Here is a 16,649-nt window from a genome sequence, read left to right as displayed (position 1 = left end):
TGCAAAAGAACACAACATCTTTCCTCAAATTAGGCCAGTAAAATTCTTTCATAATCCTGTTTACAGTTTTATTCACTCCGAAATGGCCACCTCAGGGCATACCGTGGGCCAAAGTTAAAATGTTAGTCCTATAAACTTTAGGGACTACAACTTGGTGAACAACTGCCCATTCCTCACTCACAGGTATAGCAGGCGACCTCCACTTCCTCATTAACACTCCATCCTTGAGATAATAGCCAACTGGTACTTTCTCAATCTCATTATCTGACAGAGCTGTTTCTTTTAAAGCTTCAATATCAGGGTCTCGGTTCTGTTCTGCTATAAACTCCTTCCTAGACAGAGATAAAACGTTCTCATCAGACTTACTACCTGAATCCTGTTGAAACAATGAAGGCAGAAAAGTGCCTGACAGGTCATCATGAACTGAATCCCAATTTTTGGCTGACATGGATATCGGAATCGTGCTGCACAGAACAGCCTGCGTTGGCAGACTTTTTAGCCATACTTCAAGTTACTGCGCAGGAAGGATAAACTTTAAAGTCCATCTGTGGGTCATCAGTGGTTGGCTTAGTTGTCAACTGCACTGCAGGAATAACTTTACCATCTGCCAGATCATTCCCTAACAACAAAGTAACATCTTCCACCAGTAAACTGGAGCATAATCTGATCTTAACAGGTCCTGAAACCAACCCTGACTGTAAAGTTACCCTGTGCAATGGCACAGAAACCATGCCACCCCCAATGCCTTTAATAAGATTTACCTCACCAATGTCAGTCTCATCACCAAACTTTAGAACACTGTCTAATATAAGTGACTGAGGAGCCCCAGTATCTCGAAGAATTTTCACTGGTACCGGGTTGACCCTTCCTTTACTAATACAAACGCATCTGACACAAAATGATCAAATCCCTTCTTAACTCGGTCAGACCTCTCAGTCCTTAACTGAGCCTCAACAGAATGTTCAGAACCCAGTGGGTTTATCAGTGCTTCAACATATTGATCACAGGCATTTGGGACTGTCTCCTTTTCCTTTTTCTTCTTCAGGATGGAACAATTAGCCATAACATGACCAGTTTTCTTACAATAGTAACAAGTAAGAACAAAATATTTCTACTTCAACTGCTTCCCTCCATCCTTACTCTTGTCACTCATCCCAGCTTAAATTTCTGGTTTACCCTGGTTATCCCTGATACTCTTTTGGTAGCTCTTATTCGGGTAAACTTGTGAGTTAAAGCAAACTCATCTGCTAATCAAGCAGACTCCTGCAAACTGGCAGAATCGTTTTCATCTAAATATGTGTTTATGTCATCAGGGACGCACCTTTCAAATTCTTCAATTAAGACCAACTCTTTCAAGCTGTTAAAATGATCATTTACGTTCTTAGATGTGTACCAGCGGTCAAAACACACAAACTTCTCATGAGCAAATTCCATATAATTCTGATTCACAGATTTCCTCAAATTTCTAAACTTTTGCCTGTATGCTTCTGGGACCAACTCATAAGCTTTGAGCACAGCCTGTTTCACTGTGTCATAATCAGCTGCTTCATCAACTGTCAAAGCAGAATAGGGTTGCTGAGCCTTCCCCTTAATTACACTTTGTAAGAGAATAGGCCAACCCTCTTTTGGCCACTTTACACTCTGAGCAAACTTCTCAAAAGCAAAGTATTTATCAACTTCTGCCTCGTCAAATGGAGGTACCAATTTAACTTCCTGACTGGCTTCAAACTTATCACCGAAGTCTAAAGCTAGACCCCTTTTCTGTGATCTCTCTATCTTTTCTAACTCGAACAGCCTCTGTCTTTCTGCTTCTTCTCTCTGCTTTTCTGCCTCTTCAGCCTCAAACTGCCTTTGTCTATCCTCATACTGCCTTTGTCTTTCCACATCCTCCATCTTTAATTTTTCTAACTTGTACTGGAGCTCAAGCTCACTAGGTTTACTTTCAGGAAACAGCTCCAACCCTTTCACTTTAAACACATCCTCAGATACAAAATACTCAGCTATTATCCTCTGCCTCTGTGACCTCCTCATTGTCGATTTCACCTTAGCAAGTTCTAACTTTTTAGCAATTCTCAACAAGTCAATCCTTCTGGCGTACTCTAACGCCTCAGAGGTTGGCGCTTGCAGAAATCTATCGACATCCATTGCTGCTGATTTTCCACACACAAGTAAACCAAAAAGGATTTCCCCAATGAAATTGATAATTAATCAATACACTCCCAATTTTGTTCCTATCCTAGACGCAGACCCCAATTTTGTTACGAACCGTAACATTTTAGAAATGAACCAGCAGCAGTAGACTACACCTGGAATTTGGTTTTGATGTTAAAACCACTATCTTTATTAGTATCTACTTATAATACAGTAACTTCAGAAAGATAAACAAAAGTTAACAGTGTTATGTGTATATATGTGTGTAAATATAACTTCCAGACTATTGAGCTCGGGGGAAACAAGCCTTAGAGTCTTGTGATGGTAAAGTACGAAAATTCAGTTCATCCACGGAATAGGTGATGAGAGAGAGATATTTGTAATCCCGGGTAAATGTCGAGAGAAGGCAATTATGTCGAATTCCACAGGTTCAACGGTGGTAAAATGAGATAACAGTCGCCGTAGATTTTATCCGGCTTTGTTCCAAATCCACTTACAAATTATCGCCTAAAGTGACTTGTCACAAGGGGTATCGTCTTCCAGTGAATTACCAGACCACACCCAGGCAAGGGATAACACGTAAGTGGTCTTCACAGGGTACCCCAAATCCGATCCACTCCTATGGATCAAACGAGGTGATAAACACACATTCGATGTTCGCTGAATCGATAATTAACCCACCCTTGTGGGCATAGAAGAGTTCTAAACAGTGACCCTTGGCCACTATTTCCCTTTTTTCAATCCTTCCATTTTTCCTCTGTCTCCGTCTGACTTTGAGTGTCTGCGTCCTTGGTTAAAACCAAACAAGCTGCAAGTCAGACTGATTCACCTTCTTAATCTCGCTCTCTCTCTTAAAATGACAGTCCACAGCAAATGAAACCTCGGGATTCATAACAACGGCCTCTTCCCATTGTGAACTGACTGGTGTGCCAGTAGTTGGGATGATTCAGTGAATCCCTTCCCACATTCTAAGCAGGTGAACAGTTTCTCCCCAGTGTGAACTTGCTGATGTCTCTGTAGGTTGGATGACTGAGTGAATCTCTTCCCACATTCTGAGCAGGTGAATGGCTTCTCCCCATTGTGAACTCGCTGGTGTTTCAAGAGACCAGATGACCAAGTAAATCCCTTCCCACATTCTGAGCAGGTGAACGACCACTCCCCAGTGTGAACTGACTGGTGTGCCAGTAGGTGGGATGACCGAGCGAATCCCTTCCCACAGTCTGAGCAGGTGAACAGCCTCTCCCCTGTGTGAACTCGCTGATGACTCTGTAGGGTGGATGACAGTACAAATCCCTTCCCACAGACTGAGCAGGTGAACAGCTTCTCTCCAGTGTGAACTCGCTGGTGACTCTGTAGGGTGGATGACCGAGTGAATCCCTTCCCACAGAATGAGCAGGTAAACGGCTTCTCCCCAGTGTGAACTCGCTGATGATTCTGTAGGTCGGATGACCGAGTGAATCCCTTCCCACAGACTGAGCAGGTGAACGGCTTCTCCCCAGTGTGAACTCGCTGATGACTCTGTAGGGTGGATGACCGAGTGAATCCATTCCCACATTCTGAGCAGGTGAATGGCTTCTCCCCAGTGTGAACTCGCTGATGACTCTGTAGGATGGATGACAGTGTAAATCCCTTCCCACAGACTGAGCAGGTGAGCGGCTTCTTCCCAGTGTGAATTTGCTGGTGACTCTGTAGGGTGGATGACCAAGTGAATCCCTTCCCACAGACTGAGCAGGTGAATGGCTTCTCCCCAGTGTGAACTCGCTGGTGTCTCTGTAGGATGGATGACCGAGTGAATCCCTTCCCACAGTCCGAGCAGGTGAACGGCTTCTCCCCAGTGTGACCTCGCTGATGAATATGTAGGTGGGATGACTGAGTGAATCCCTTCCCACATTCAGAGCAGGTGAACAGCCTCTCCCCAGTGTGAACTTGCTGATGACTCTGTAGGGTGGATGACAGTGTAAATCCCTTCCCACAGACTGAGCAGGCAAATGGCTTCTCCCCAGTGTGAATTTGCTGGTGACTCTGTAGGTTGGATGACCGAGTGAATCCCTTCCCACAGACTGAGCAGGTGAACGGCTTCTCCCCAGTGTGAACTCGCTGATGACTCTGTAGGATGGATGACCGAGTGAATCCCTTCCCACATTCTGAGCAGGTGAATGGCTTCTCCCCAGTGTGACCTCGCTGATGAATCTGTAGGTGGGATAACCGAGTGAATCCCTTCCCACATTCTGGACAGGTGAATGGCCACTCCCCGGTGTGAACTGACTGGTGTGCCAGTAAGTGGGATGACTGAGTGAATCCTCTCCCACAGACTGAGCAGGTGAACAGCTTCTCCCCAGTGTGAACTCGCTGGTGTGTCAGTAAGTGAGATGACAAAGTGAATCCCCTCCCACAGTCCGAGCAGGTGAATGGCCGCTCCCTAGTATGAACTTGCTGGTGTGCCATTAGGTAGACGAGCAAGTGAATCCCTTCCCACAGTCTGAGCAGGTGAACGGCTGCTCCCCAGTGTGAACTGACTGGTGTGTCCACAGGTGGGATGACCAAATGAATCCTTTCTCACACACAGTACAGGTGAATGGCCTTGCCCAGTGTGAACTTGCTGATGGACCTTGAATTGAGATGACCGAGTGAATCCATTCCCACTGTCTGAGCAGGAAGGATGGTTGATTGAATCCCTTGCTCCACTTAAACAGCTAGACAGAGACAGCAAAACTGGTGTGCCATGTTTGAGATCCCTGGAGACAAATTCCTTCTTGTTTTTAACCTGTAAAAAGATTTTAAAAATCCATTAATGGATGTAGGACAACGTTTCAGATGAGGGTACTTGACTTGCCAAGGTTTGATCTGGTATCACACTGTTACAGTGAGGTTGAACCCAAGTTGGAGAGAGAAATCATCTTCTGACTGGCACTGTGCTGGTATCTGGAATGACCATCAATTCCCTGATGCTCTTCCTGTCTCACTGGATTGCAGTGCTTTAAAAGCGATAGAGAGGGGGCAGAAAAGGGAGGAGGGGTGGCATTACAGGTCTGGGATACTATTACAGCTACGGAAAGTGTAGGTAATGTAGCAGGATCCTCTTTTGAGTCAGTATGGGTTCAAGTCAGGAACAGGAAGGGAGCAGTTACTCTGTCGGGGGTATTCTATAGGCCCCCTGGTAGCAGCAGAGATACAGAGGAACAGATTGGGAAGCAGATTTTGGGAAGGTGCAAAAATAACAGGGTTGTTATCATGGGTGACTTTAACTTCCCTAATATTGATTGGCACCTGATTAGTTCCAAGGGTTTAGATGGGGCAGAGTTTGATAAGTGTGTCCAGGACAGATTCCTGTCACAGCATGTGGACAGGCCAACTAAGGGGAATGCCATACTAGATCTAAACCTAGGTAATGAACTGGGTCAGATCAGAAATCTCTCAGTGGGTGAGCATCTGGGGTTCAGTGACCACCACTCCCTGGCATTTAGCATTATTATGGAAAAGGATAGAATCAGAGAGGACAGGAAAATTTTTAATTTGGGGATGGGCAAATTATGAGACTATAAGGCTGGAACTTGTGGGAGTGAATTGGGATGATGTTTTTGCAGGGAAATATACTATGGACATGTGGTCAACGTTTAGAGATCTCTTGCAGGATGTTAGGGATAAATTTGTCCCAGTGAGGAAGATAAAGAATGGTAGGATGAAGGAACCATGGCTGACAAGTGAGGTGGAAAATCTAGTCAGGTGGAAGAAGGCAGCATACATGAGGTTTAGGAAGTAAGGATCAGATGGGTCTATTGAGGAATATAGGGAAGCAAGAAAGGAGATTAAGAAGGGGCTGAGAAGAGCAAGAAGGGGGCATGAGAAGGCTTTGGCGAGCAGGGTAAAGGAAAACCCCAAGGCATTCTTCAATTATGTGAAGAAACAAAGGATGACAGGAGTGAAGGTAGGACCGATTAGAGATAAAGGTGGGAAGATGTGCCTGGAGGCTGTGGAAGTGAGCGAGGTCCTCAATGAATACTTCTCTTCGGTATTCACCAATGAGAGGGAACTTGATGATGGTGAGGACAATATGAGTGAGGTTGATATTCTGGAGCATGTTGATATTAAGGGAGAGGAGGTGTTGGAGTTGTTAAAATACTTTAGGATGGATAAGTCCCCGGGGCTTGACGGAATATTCCCCAGGCTGCTCCATGAGGCAAGGGAAGAGATTGCTGAGCCTCTGGCTAGGATCTTTATGTTTTCGTTGTCCATGGGAATGGTACCAGATGATTGGAGGGAGGCGAATGTTGTCCCTTGTTCAAAAGAGGTAGTAGGGGTACTCCGGGTAATTATTGACCAGTGAGCCTTACATTTGTGGTGGGAAAGCTGTTCGAAAAGATTCTTAGAGATAGGATCTATGGGCACTTAGAGAATCATGGTCTGATCAGGGACAGTCAGCATGGCTTTGTGAAGGGCAGATCATGTCTAACAAGCCTGATAGAGTTCTTTGAGGAGGTGACCAGGCATATAGATGAGGCTATTGCAGTGGATGTGATCTATATGGATTTTAGTAAGGCATTTGACAAGGTTCCACATGGTAGGCTTATTCAGAAAGTCAGAAGGCATGGGATCCAGGGAAGTTTGGCCAGATGGATTCAGAATTGGCTCGCTTGCAGAAAGCAGAAGGTCGTGGTGGAGGGAGTACATTCAGATTGGAGGATTGTGACTAGTGGTGTCCCACAAGGATCTGTTCTGGGACCTCTACTTTTCGTGATTTTTATTAACGACCTGGATGTGGGGGTAGAGGGGTGGATTGGCAAGTTTGCAGACCACACAAAGGTTGGTGGTGTTATAGGTAGTGTAGAGGATTATTGAAGATTGCAGAGAGACATTGATAGGATGCAGAAGTGGGCTGAGAAGTGGCAGATGGACTTCAACCCGGAGAAGTGTGAGGTGGTACACCTTGGAAGGAGAAACTCCAAGGCAGAGTACAAAGTAAATGGCAGGATACTTGGTAGTGTGGAGGAGTAGAGGGATCTAGGGGTACATGTCCACAGATCCCTGAAAGTTGCTTCACAGGTAGATAGGTCAGTTAAGAAAACTTATGGGGTGTTAGCTTTCATAAGTCGAGGGATAGAGTTTAAGAGTCACGGTGTAATGATGCAGCTCTATAAAACTCTGGTTTGGCCACAAGTGGAGCACTGTGTCCAGTTCTGGTCACCTCACTATAGGAAGGATGTGGAAGCATTGGAAAGGATACAGAGGAGATTAACCAGGATGCTGCCTGGTTTAGAGAGTATGCATCATGATCAGAGATTAAGGGAGCTAGTGCTTTACTCTTTGAAGAGAAGGAGGATGAGAGGAGACATGATAGATGCATACAAGATAATAAGAGGAATAGATAGGGTGGATAGCCAGCGCCTCTTCCCCAAGGCACCACTGCTCAATACAAGAGGACATGGCTTTAAGGTAAGGGGTGGGAAGTTCACGGGGGATATTAGAGGAAGGTTTTTTTACTCAGAGAGTGGTTGGTGCGTGGAATGCACTGCCTGAGTCAGTTGTGGAGGCAGATACACTCGTGAAGTTTAAGAGACGACTAGACAGGTATATGGAGGAATTTAAGGTGGGGGGTTATATGGGAGGTTGGGTTCGAGGGTTGGCATAACATTGTGGGCCGAAGGGCCTGTAATGTGCTGTACTATTCTATGTCGATATCTATGTCTCTATAAGAATGGGGCATTTCTGCCGTCTCCAATTTGTGACCTGGCTCAGTTTGACTCTCTCCATTGCTATTATTCCCTGTTCCCACTGAGCTGCATGGGCGCCTGACCCCACAGTAACCGAAACACTCTCACACAAATAGCCTTTGTTGACGTGCAGCTGGGATTTTCTTTTATGTACTGTTAATTTAAAGTGCCACAGTTTTAACACCATGTAAAAAATTCCTGCTGAGATGAATGGTTGGTCCGCACAGCTGTTAAAAGGACAATGTGAATTTTTGGATTATTTCAGGTTCTTCTCACAGTCATGGAAAATTAAAACACAAAAACAGGCCCTTTGAGGCATCTGGTTTGTGCTGAACTATTTAAACCAGCGGTCCCCAACCACCGGGCCGTGGACCGGAACCAGGCCGCAGAGCATGTTCTACCGGGCTGCGAGGAAACGATATGATTTGGCGATAGGAGTCAGCTGCACCTTTCCTCGTTCCCCGTCACGTCCACTGTTGAGCCATTATGCACGTGAGGTCATTACCCACGCGTCACCCATGTCAGCGCGGGAAGGAGATCAACTCCTCGAGCTTGCAAATGACGGCGGGCTGATGTTTGATGTAACATCTCTGCTGGCATTCTGGATCAAAGTCAAGGCTGAATATCCTGAGATGGCCACAAAAGCACTGAAAACGTTGCTTCCATTTCCAATGTATCTCTGCAATGAATGCAATGAAAACTAAACTGCGGAATATACTGGACATTAGGAATCTCCTTCGAGTATTGCTGTCTCCCATCACCCATCGATAGGACCATCTTGTTGCAGGAAAACAAGCCCAGGGCTCCCACTGATTCAGTGATATTGGTGTGTTGCAATGATTTTATATGTTCATACAGGGAAAATATGTGCTGCGTGTTTAATATCCAAACAATACTTAAAATGTTATGATGCTATTGACTTATACAACTATATAACAATTACAGCACAGAAACAGGCCATTTCTGCCCTTCTAGTCCGTGCTGAACGCTTACTCTCACCTAATCCCACCGACCTGCACTCAGCCCATAACCCTCCACTCCTTTCCTGTCCATATACCTATCCAATTCTTTCTTTAAATGATAATATCGAACCTGCCTCTACCACTTCTACTGGAAGTTCGTTCAACATTCACTTCAAGCTCCCCTGTCCTCCCCTGATAATTGACTTATCACTATATTCATGCGAGGAAAATATGCGCTGTGTGTTTAAAATTAAAATCGTTAGATAAACCCTTTTAGAAACAAAATTGAGTGTATTAGCTAATTATCATCTATATTCTGGTCGTGATTAACACACCCCCACCCCCGAGCAGAATCACCAAAAACGATTTGTAGAAAGAAATCGTACACGCGTGCGCAAGTTATGCATGCACACTGGTGCCCGCGCAAGGCTTCATGGTCATTGTAGTCTTTTCAGGGAAAACCCAGCGTATTTGACTGCTACTCGTCTGTTGACAACCCTACCCGCCCCCCCCCACCCCCCCACCGGGCAGCCGATCCGCAAGAATATTGTCAATATGAAACTGGTCCGCAATGCACAAAAGGTTGGGGACCCCTGATTTAAGCTTTCTATTCCCTTATCCCTACCATCCAGGTACCTACACAAACCTCTTAAATGTTGAAAACAAACTTGCATGCACCACTTGTGCTGGCTGCTCATTCCACACTCAGATGACCATCTGTGTGAAGAAGTTTCCCCTCATGTTCCTGTTAATGTTTAACCTTTCACCCTTAACCCATGGCCTCTGGTTGTAGTCCCACCCAATCTCAGTGGAGAAAGCCAGCTTGCATTTACCCTATCTATAACCCACCACCACAATCAAATCTCCCCTCAATCTTCTGCATTCCAAGGAATAAAGTCCTGACCTGTTCAATGTTTCCTTTTAACCCAAGTCCTCCAGACCTGGTAACATCCTTATGAATTTTCTCTGAACCTCTTTCACATCTTTCCTGTAGGTTGGTGACCAAAACTGCAAAGAATACTCCAAATTAGGCCTCAACAATGTCTTATACAAGTCAACATAACATCCATCTTTTGTTGTCAGTACTTTGGTTCATGAAGGTCAATGGGCTGAAATCTTTCTTTTCGCCTCTATCTTACTGTGATACCACTTTCTGTCAATTAAGGACTTGTACTCCCAGGTCCCTTTCTTCTACAACACTGCTCCGTACCTGACCAGTCACTGTGAAAGTCCTCCCTTGGTCGGTCATACCAAAGTGCAACTATTCACACTTGTCTGCTTTAAATTCCATTTTCCAGTTCTCAAACCATTTTCCCAGCTGGTCCAGATCTCACTTCGCCATGATAGTCTTCCTTGCTGTCCGCTACACCACCAATCTTGTTGTCATCCACAAATTTGTTTATTCCAGCTAACCATGTTATCTTCCAGATATCTGAGATAGATGACAAACAGCAACGGATCCAGCACTGATCCCTGTGGCACACCACTAGTCACAGGCCTCCAGTCAGAGAGGCAGCCATCTGCTACCACAGTCTGGCTTCTCCCAAAGACAGTGTCTCATTCAATCTACTCTCTCATCTTGAATGCTGAGTGACTGAACCTTCTAGACCAACCTCCAACATTAGACTTTGTCAAGTGCTTTGCTAAAGTCCACGTAGACAAAATCCACTGCATTGCCTTCATCCACTTTACTGATAACTTCCTCGAGAGACTCTATAAGATTGGTTAGACATGACCTACCATGCACAAAGCCATGCTGCCGATCCTTAATCAGTCCACATCTATCCAAATACTTATATATCTGGTTCCTGCACATACGTTCCAATAACTTTCCCCCTACTGATGTCAAGCTCACCGACATACAATATTTTACTTTATTTTTAGAGCCTTTCTTGAAAAGTGGAAAAACATTGGCTGTCTTCCAATCCTCCAGCACCTCCCTTGTCACTTGGAATGATTTAAATATCTGTGCTTGTGCCCCGACAATTTCTGCACTTGTCTTCCCCGGGGTCTTAGGGAACAACTTGTCAGGCCCTGGGGATTTATCCACGCTAATTTGCCTAAAGACAGCAAACACCTCCACCTCCTTAATCTGTACAGGGTCCATGAAGTTGATGCTGCTTTGCCTCACTTCTATAGACTGTGTCCGTCTCCCATGTAATTATGGATGCAAACAAAAATCTCCCCCATCTATTTTGTCTCCTCATATGGATTACCATTCTGATCTTCCAGAGGATTAACTTTTTCCCTTGCAATCTTTTCGCTCTTAACAAATCTGCAGAATCCCTGAGGATTCTCCTCCACCTTGTCTGCTGAGACAATCTCATGCCTTCTTTATTTCTTTCATAAGTGTTCACTTCAATTTCCTGTATTTCATAACCACACCTGGAGTACTGTGTGCAGTTTTGGTCTCCAAATTTGAGAAAGGACATTCTTCCTATTGAGGGAGTGCAGCGTAGGTTCACAAGGTTAATTCGCGGGATGGCGGGACTGTCATATGTCGAAAGATTGGAGCAACTGGGCTTGTATACTCTGGAATTTAGAGGATCTTATTGAAACATATAAGATTATTAAGGGATTAGGCACGCTCGAGGCAGGAAGCATGTTCCCACTGATGGGTGAGTCGACAACTAGAGGCCATAGTTTAAGAATAAGGGGTAGGCCATTTAGAATGGAGTTCAGGAAAAGCTTTTTCACCCAGAGAGTGGTGGATATATGGAATGCTCTGCCCCAGAAGGCTGTGGAGGCCAAGTCTCTGGATGCTTTCAAGAAAGAGATGGATAGAGCTCTTAAAGATAGCGGAATCAAAGGTTATGGGGACAAGGCAGGAACTGGATACTGATAGTGGATGATCAGCCATGATCACAGTGAATGGAGGTGCTGGCTCAAAGGGCCGAATGGCCTACTCCTGCACCTATTGTCTATTGTCTATAAATACCTCATTTGTTCCTGTCTGCCTGTACCTGGTATGCGCTTCCTTTTTATTGATCTGGGAGACGAAAGTCAAAGGGGTGATGGAGCTGCATGGTGGGAGGTTGGGGGGGGAGGTGTCAAAATAAATTTGCAGGGCGAATGGGAGCCTGAATAACAGAACAGAGAGTGGAGGGGTTTTGAGACAGATGTTGTTCAGACCTCAGGAAACATTTGGAAAATTTGGACCATTTGGAAAAGCTCTTTACTGAAATGGTCGTGAGAGTGTAGAATTAGACATCAGCACAAGTGGTGAGTATGAGCTCAATTTCACAATTAAGAGAAGTTTGATAGGTACCTTGATGGCAGCGGTATGGAGGGTGATGGTCCTGGTGCAGGTAGTGGCATTAGACAGCTTAAATGTTTTTTCAGCATTGACTAGATGGGCCAAATAGCCTGTTTCTGTACTGAACTTTTCCATGTTTCTATGACAGAGAAGCCGGCCAGACTTGTTTGGAAGAGAAAGGTAAGAGTGATGACGGAGCAGCAATGGCTGGAGATTCTGGGAACAATTCGGAAGCTGAGTGATCGATACTTCCGAATGAAATGGAAGCATTGGAAAGGCAGGAGGACACAACCGTGGCTAAACTGAGAAGCCAAAGCCGACATAAAAGTCAAAGAGAGGGCAAACAAAGGAGCAAAAAGTGTTGGGAAGTTTTTAGAATCCAACAGAAGATGACTAAAAATAAAGTCAGACAAGCTCAGTGTGTGGAATTTTGATATTGCAGTCATTAATGTGTTTTGGTAGCACCCAAAAGTCTGAGGCATTTGCAGGTACAAAATATCTGGGGCCTCAATATCTCTTCAAAACCAAGGTTCCCTGCACCAGTTACCTTTCAACTTTTATTTTGGCAGGCACATGCAAACTCTACATCCTCAAAATGTCACTTCTGTAGCCTCCCACCCACAAGTACTACTTTGCCAGAAAACAGCCTGTCCCAAATCACACTTGTCAGATCCTTTCTGATACCATCAAAATTGACCATTCTCCAATTTAAAATCTCAACCCATGATCCAGACCTCTCTTTTTCCATATTTACTTGGAATCTCATGGCATTGTGATCACTGATTTCTGTCTCCAGCCCTGGATCATTTCCTAACAGCTTATTGCACACTTCTGCATTGGGAATTCTATATACTGATTAAGGGCACATTTGACAAACTCTACCCCATCTAGTCCTTTTACAGTATGGAAGTCCCAGTCAATACATGGAAAGTTAAAATCACTTACTGAATCAACCTTTGTTTCTGGCATAGTCTGCGATCTCTCTACAAATTTGGTTTCTCTAAATCCCTCAGACTGTTGGGTGCAACCAAGTCCCGATAATAGCTACAATATGATAATTCCCTGTCCTGAGCTCATCTGGTTTCCTACGATGCTTCTTGCATTGTGATATACTCAGCTCAGCACATTCATCACATCATGCTCAAACATTTGATTGCTGACTCTATCTGATGTCTGAACAACATCTGACTGGTGTCAAGAAAACAAACTCTCCCTCATTGTCACAAAAACAAAGGAGCTGATTGTGGACGACAGGAGGAATGGAGACAGGCTAACCCCTATTGGCATCAATGGATCTGGGGTTGAGAGGGTGAACAGCTTAAAGTTCCTCGGCATAAACATCACCAAGGATCTCACATGGTCTCTACATACCGGCTGTGTTGTGAAAAGAGCACAACAGCTCCTCTTTCACCTCAGATGGTTGAAGAAGTCTGGGATGGGGCCTGAAATTCTAAGGACTTTCTACAGGAACACAATTGAGTGCATCCTGACTGGCTGCATCACTGCCTGATATGGGAACTGTACTTCCCTTAATCGCAGGAACCTGCAGAGAGTGGTGCGGACAGCTGAGCACATCTATAGATGTGAACTTCCCACTATTCAGGACATTTACAGATACAGGTGTGTAAAAAGGGCCCAAAGGATATTGGGGACACAATTCATCACGACCACAAACTGTTCCTGCTGCTACCATCCAGGAAACGGTACCATAGCAAAAGGACCAACAGACTCCGGGACATCACCAAGCCATCAGACTGATTAATTCATGCTGATACAATTGCACTTCTGTGTTATATTGACTGCCCTCTGTCAAACTATTTATTATAAATTACTATAAATTACATATTGAACATTTAGATGGAGACATAAAGATTTCTACTCCTCATATGTATGAAGGATGCATGTAATAAAGTCAATTGAATTCAATTCACCATCGACACGATCTGTTTTGTCATGCTGGCTCCCATTTCCCCTTCAACTTATTTTAACTTCATCACCATCTCCCCACACACTAGCACTAGTGAGCCTTACCACTAGGATATTAGTCCCTTCTTGTTCTGTTCCCCGAACTAATGAATCCCCTATCACCCCTTTGACCTTTCTCTGCCAGGCAATTCCTCCCCCAGCATTTTCTAAAGTGGTCCACCTGTTGTTGTGCGGGATAGCATCAAGAGTACTCTGCGATGCTATTTAACGTCATTCCCCTTCCTGACTCTCACCCAGTTTCCTGTGTCCTGCACCTTGGGTGTAACTCACCTCTCTTCATGTCATATCTATCACACCCTCCAACTCCTGGATGATCCGGAATTCCTCCACTTCAAGTTCCAACTCCTTAAAGTGCAGGGTTACAAGCTGCAGCTGAATGCACATCTTGTAGGTGAGGGCATCAGGGATACCGGGTTCAAGCCAAAGAGCCTAGGGAAGAGCCTGGGTTCTTTGCCTACACCTTGACGAAACAAGCATCCAGCACCAAGGGAGACTGGCAAGACTTGGCCGTGGGCCAACTGCGATACTGGAAGGAGTCTGAGGTGAAGACGTGACATCTGGTAAGGCACACTTTTAATATTGACCGAACCCAAGACGTTGTACCCCATCTCTGGGCAATTTCACCCCCCCTATCCGGATCACCTTGAGAGAAGGACAGACTCTCCCACCCATTCAGCAATAGCCTCTCAATCCTGAGGCAATATTTTATGAGGATGCAAGCTGTTTGTGAATCCAGCAGGATATTCTGGCTATGCGATAGTGACGGACAGTGAGATAGTTGTGCAGGCCTCTTTTGAAGCAGCTGTCTTCATCCAGAAGGCTGAGCTGTTTGCTCTGACTCGTGCCTGTATCCCAGCAACAGACAAAAGTGCGAACGTTTACACAGACTCCCGTTATGCATTTGGAGTTGTACATGACTATGGGCCAACTAACCAAAAATGTCCAAGCATTACATTCACAGGTATGGCAGGCTTACAAGGAAGAGAACTACCCTACAGAGAGGAGGGACTATCCCACCATAGAATCTGGGAATTTTGTCCTGATCAAGAACTGGGATTGAGGGAAACTCGGACCTCGGTGGAGAGGACCATATCTGGAGTTACTGACCACTCCCACGGCTGTGAAACGGAAGGGGCAATCTCAGTGGATACATCAAACAGACAACAAACGTGTTACTGAAGGAACTGAGTCGAAGGACTCTCTTGGACTAAAGGAAAATGTATTAGTTGATAGTGGTGTTCGTGTTTATGTCTTTGAGAGGGCTCACCCCAGCATGCAGGGGCTCCCATGTTAATAACTTTCTGTTGCTCTGTCACACCTATGCCAAACAGATAGAACTGGGGGCCTGCTAGGTTTGTGCTGAAATTCCCCAGCATGGTAAAACTATGATTCCAATGTTAGTAATCCCGCTCAACCAGAGTGAGGAACTCCCAGCATGGGCTTTCTCAAATAGCACCCGGGGAAGTGAGGTGAGGAACTGTGGTTCAGTCAGAGATGACTGTGGCTGTCAGTGTTTTGAGGGATGGTATCTCAGGCCCCCACCAAACAGAACTTCCTGTACTGGGAAACATGCATCCTGGCCATACTTGCAGGTGCCCAGCAGCGGAGAGGAATAACTGAGACTGAGCGATTTTGGATGATCGCTTTTCTCTCCTATGGAGTAGCCAGGAATTCTCGAGAGATAATCAATTTGGCTACAGCACTTGAGGAGCTGGCCACAATACTGCAGGGGCCCTGACAGAAACACAGGCCCAAGTAACAGAAATATCCACTGAAATGATTGCAATCCGGCAAACAGTCCCACAGAATCATATGGCTTTAGATTTTATCCTGGCTGAGAAAGGGGGAACCTGTGCTATTATTGACACAGAATGCTGCACCTATATCCCTGATGACTCTACTAACATTACATCCCTCTCCGAGCACACTGCCAAGGAGACTGACAGTATCAAGAGAGTAGGGCAGGATTGACACGGGTTCACCGAAGGGTCGAAATGGTGGTCTTCGAAGGCCTGTTCTGTAATATGTGGGGCATGATATTGCATTATGGCTTAATAGTTGTCGATATCATTGTTATAATTACTGTCGTACGCTGTTTTTACCCACTGATAAGTCAATGCTGTACTCAGTTGCTTTCTCTGTAAAAAAATTACTGCTTTGTTGATCATGTAATGATCAAAATGAGGGAATGGTAAAGTATGTAAAAGGGTTAATGCTTTGCTAAACAATCACCTGTTCTTCTGAAAGAAACTGCTGATGACAAACAGATGTGCTGAGCCATATTTCTTCTTGAGGGTAGCTAGCTAGGGTTTCAGGATGCTTATCTCCTTGTGCAGTCATGCATAGAGATAGGACAGCTTCAGTCTGTTCTGTGTGTGTAAGCCATTATGACTATTTGTAATTTGCCTTTAGGGGCTGTCCTGTAGTAAATAACTTTTGCTCCAGCCTGTCTTGTGTTTGGGGTGTCTGGACAGATATTCCTGTTATTTAAGGGGAATTGTTAGTCAGTTACTGGATAGGGCAGGTACAGTCATAGACTGTTCCTGTTTGAGCGACTAACTGAGTAAGCCCCGAGTGCGTGGAATA

General features: G+C 45.0%; 1 protein-coding gene across 4 annotated transcripts in view; it reads right to left on the bottom strand.

The window, feature by feature from the left end:
• LOC140206921 (uncharacterized) overlaps window positions 1–16,649 on the bottom strand; it is a 30,244-nt gene that overhangs the window by 9,941 nt on the left and 3,654 nt on the right. For 2 of the 4 annotated variants that reach the window (XM_072275204.1, XM_072275205.1), the window contains exon 3: window positions 9–4,915. The exons of the other annotated variants lie outside the window; for them this stretch is intronic. In XM_072275204.1, coding sequence (XP_072131305.1) covers window positions 3,040–4,596 — 1,557 coding nt within the window. In that variant the 5' untranslated portion in view covers window positions 4,597–4,915 and the 3' untranslated portion in view covers window positions 9–3,039. Of the gene's footprint in view, window positions 1–8; window positions 4,916–16,649 lie in introns of those variants that run through there. 4 annotated transcript variants of the gene reach the window in all.

The sequence above is a fragment of the Mobula birostris genome, chromosome 13, assembly GCF_030028105.1.
Source record: "Mobula birostris isolate sMobBir1 chromosome 13, sMobBir1.hap1, whole genome shotgun sequence".
NCBI lineage: Eukaryota > Metazoa > Chordata > Chondrichthyes > Myliobatiformes > Myliobatidae > Mobula > Mobula birostris.
Note: the sequence above shows the minus strand (reverse complement) of the source record. Positions and strands in the feature narration are given on the sequence as shown.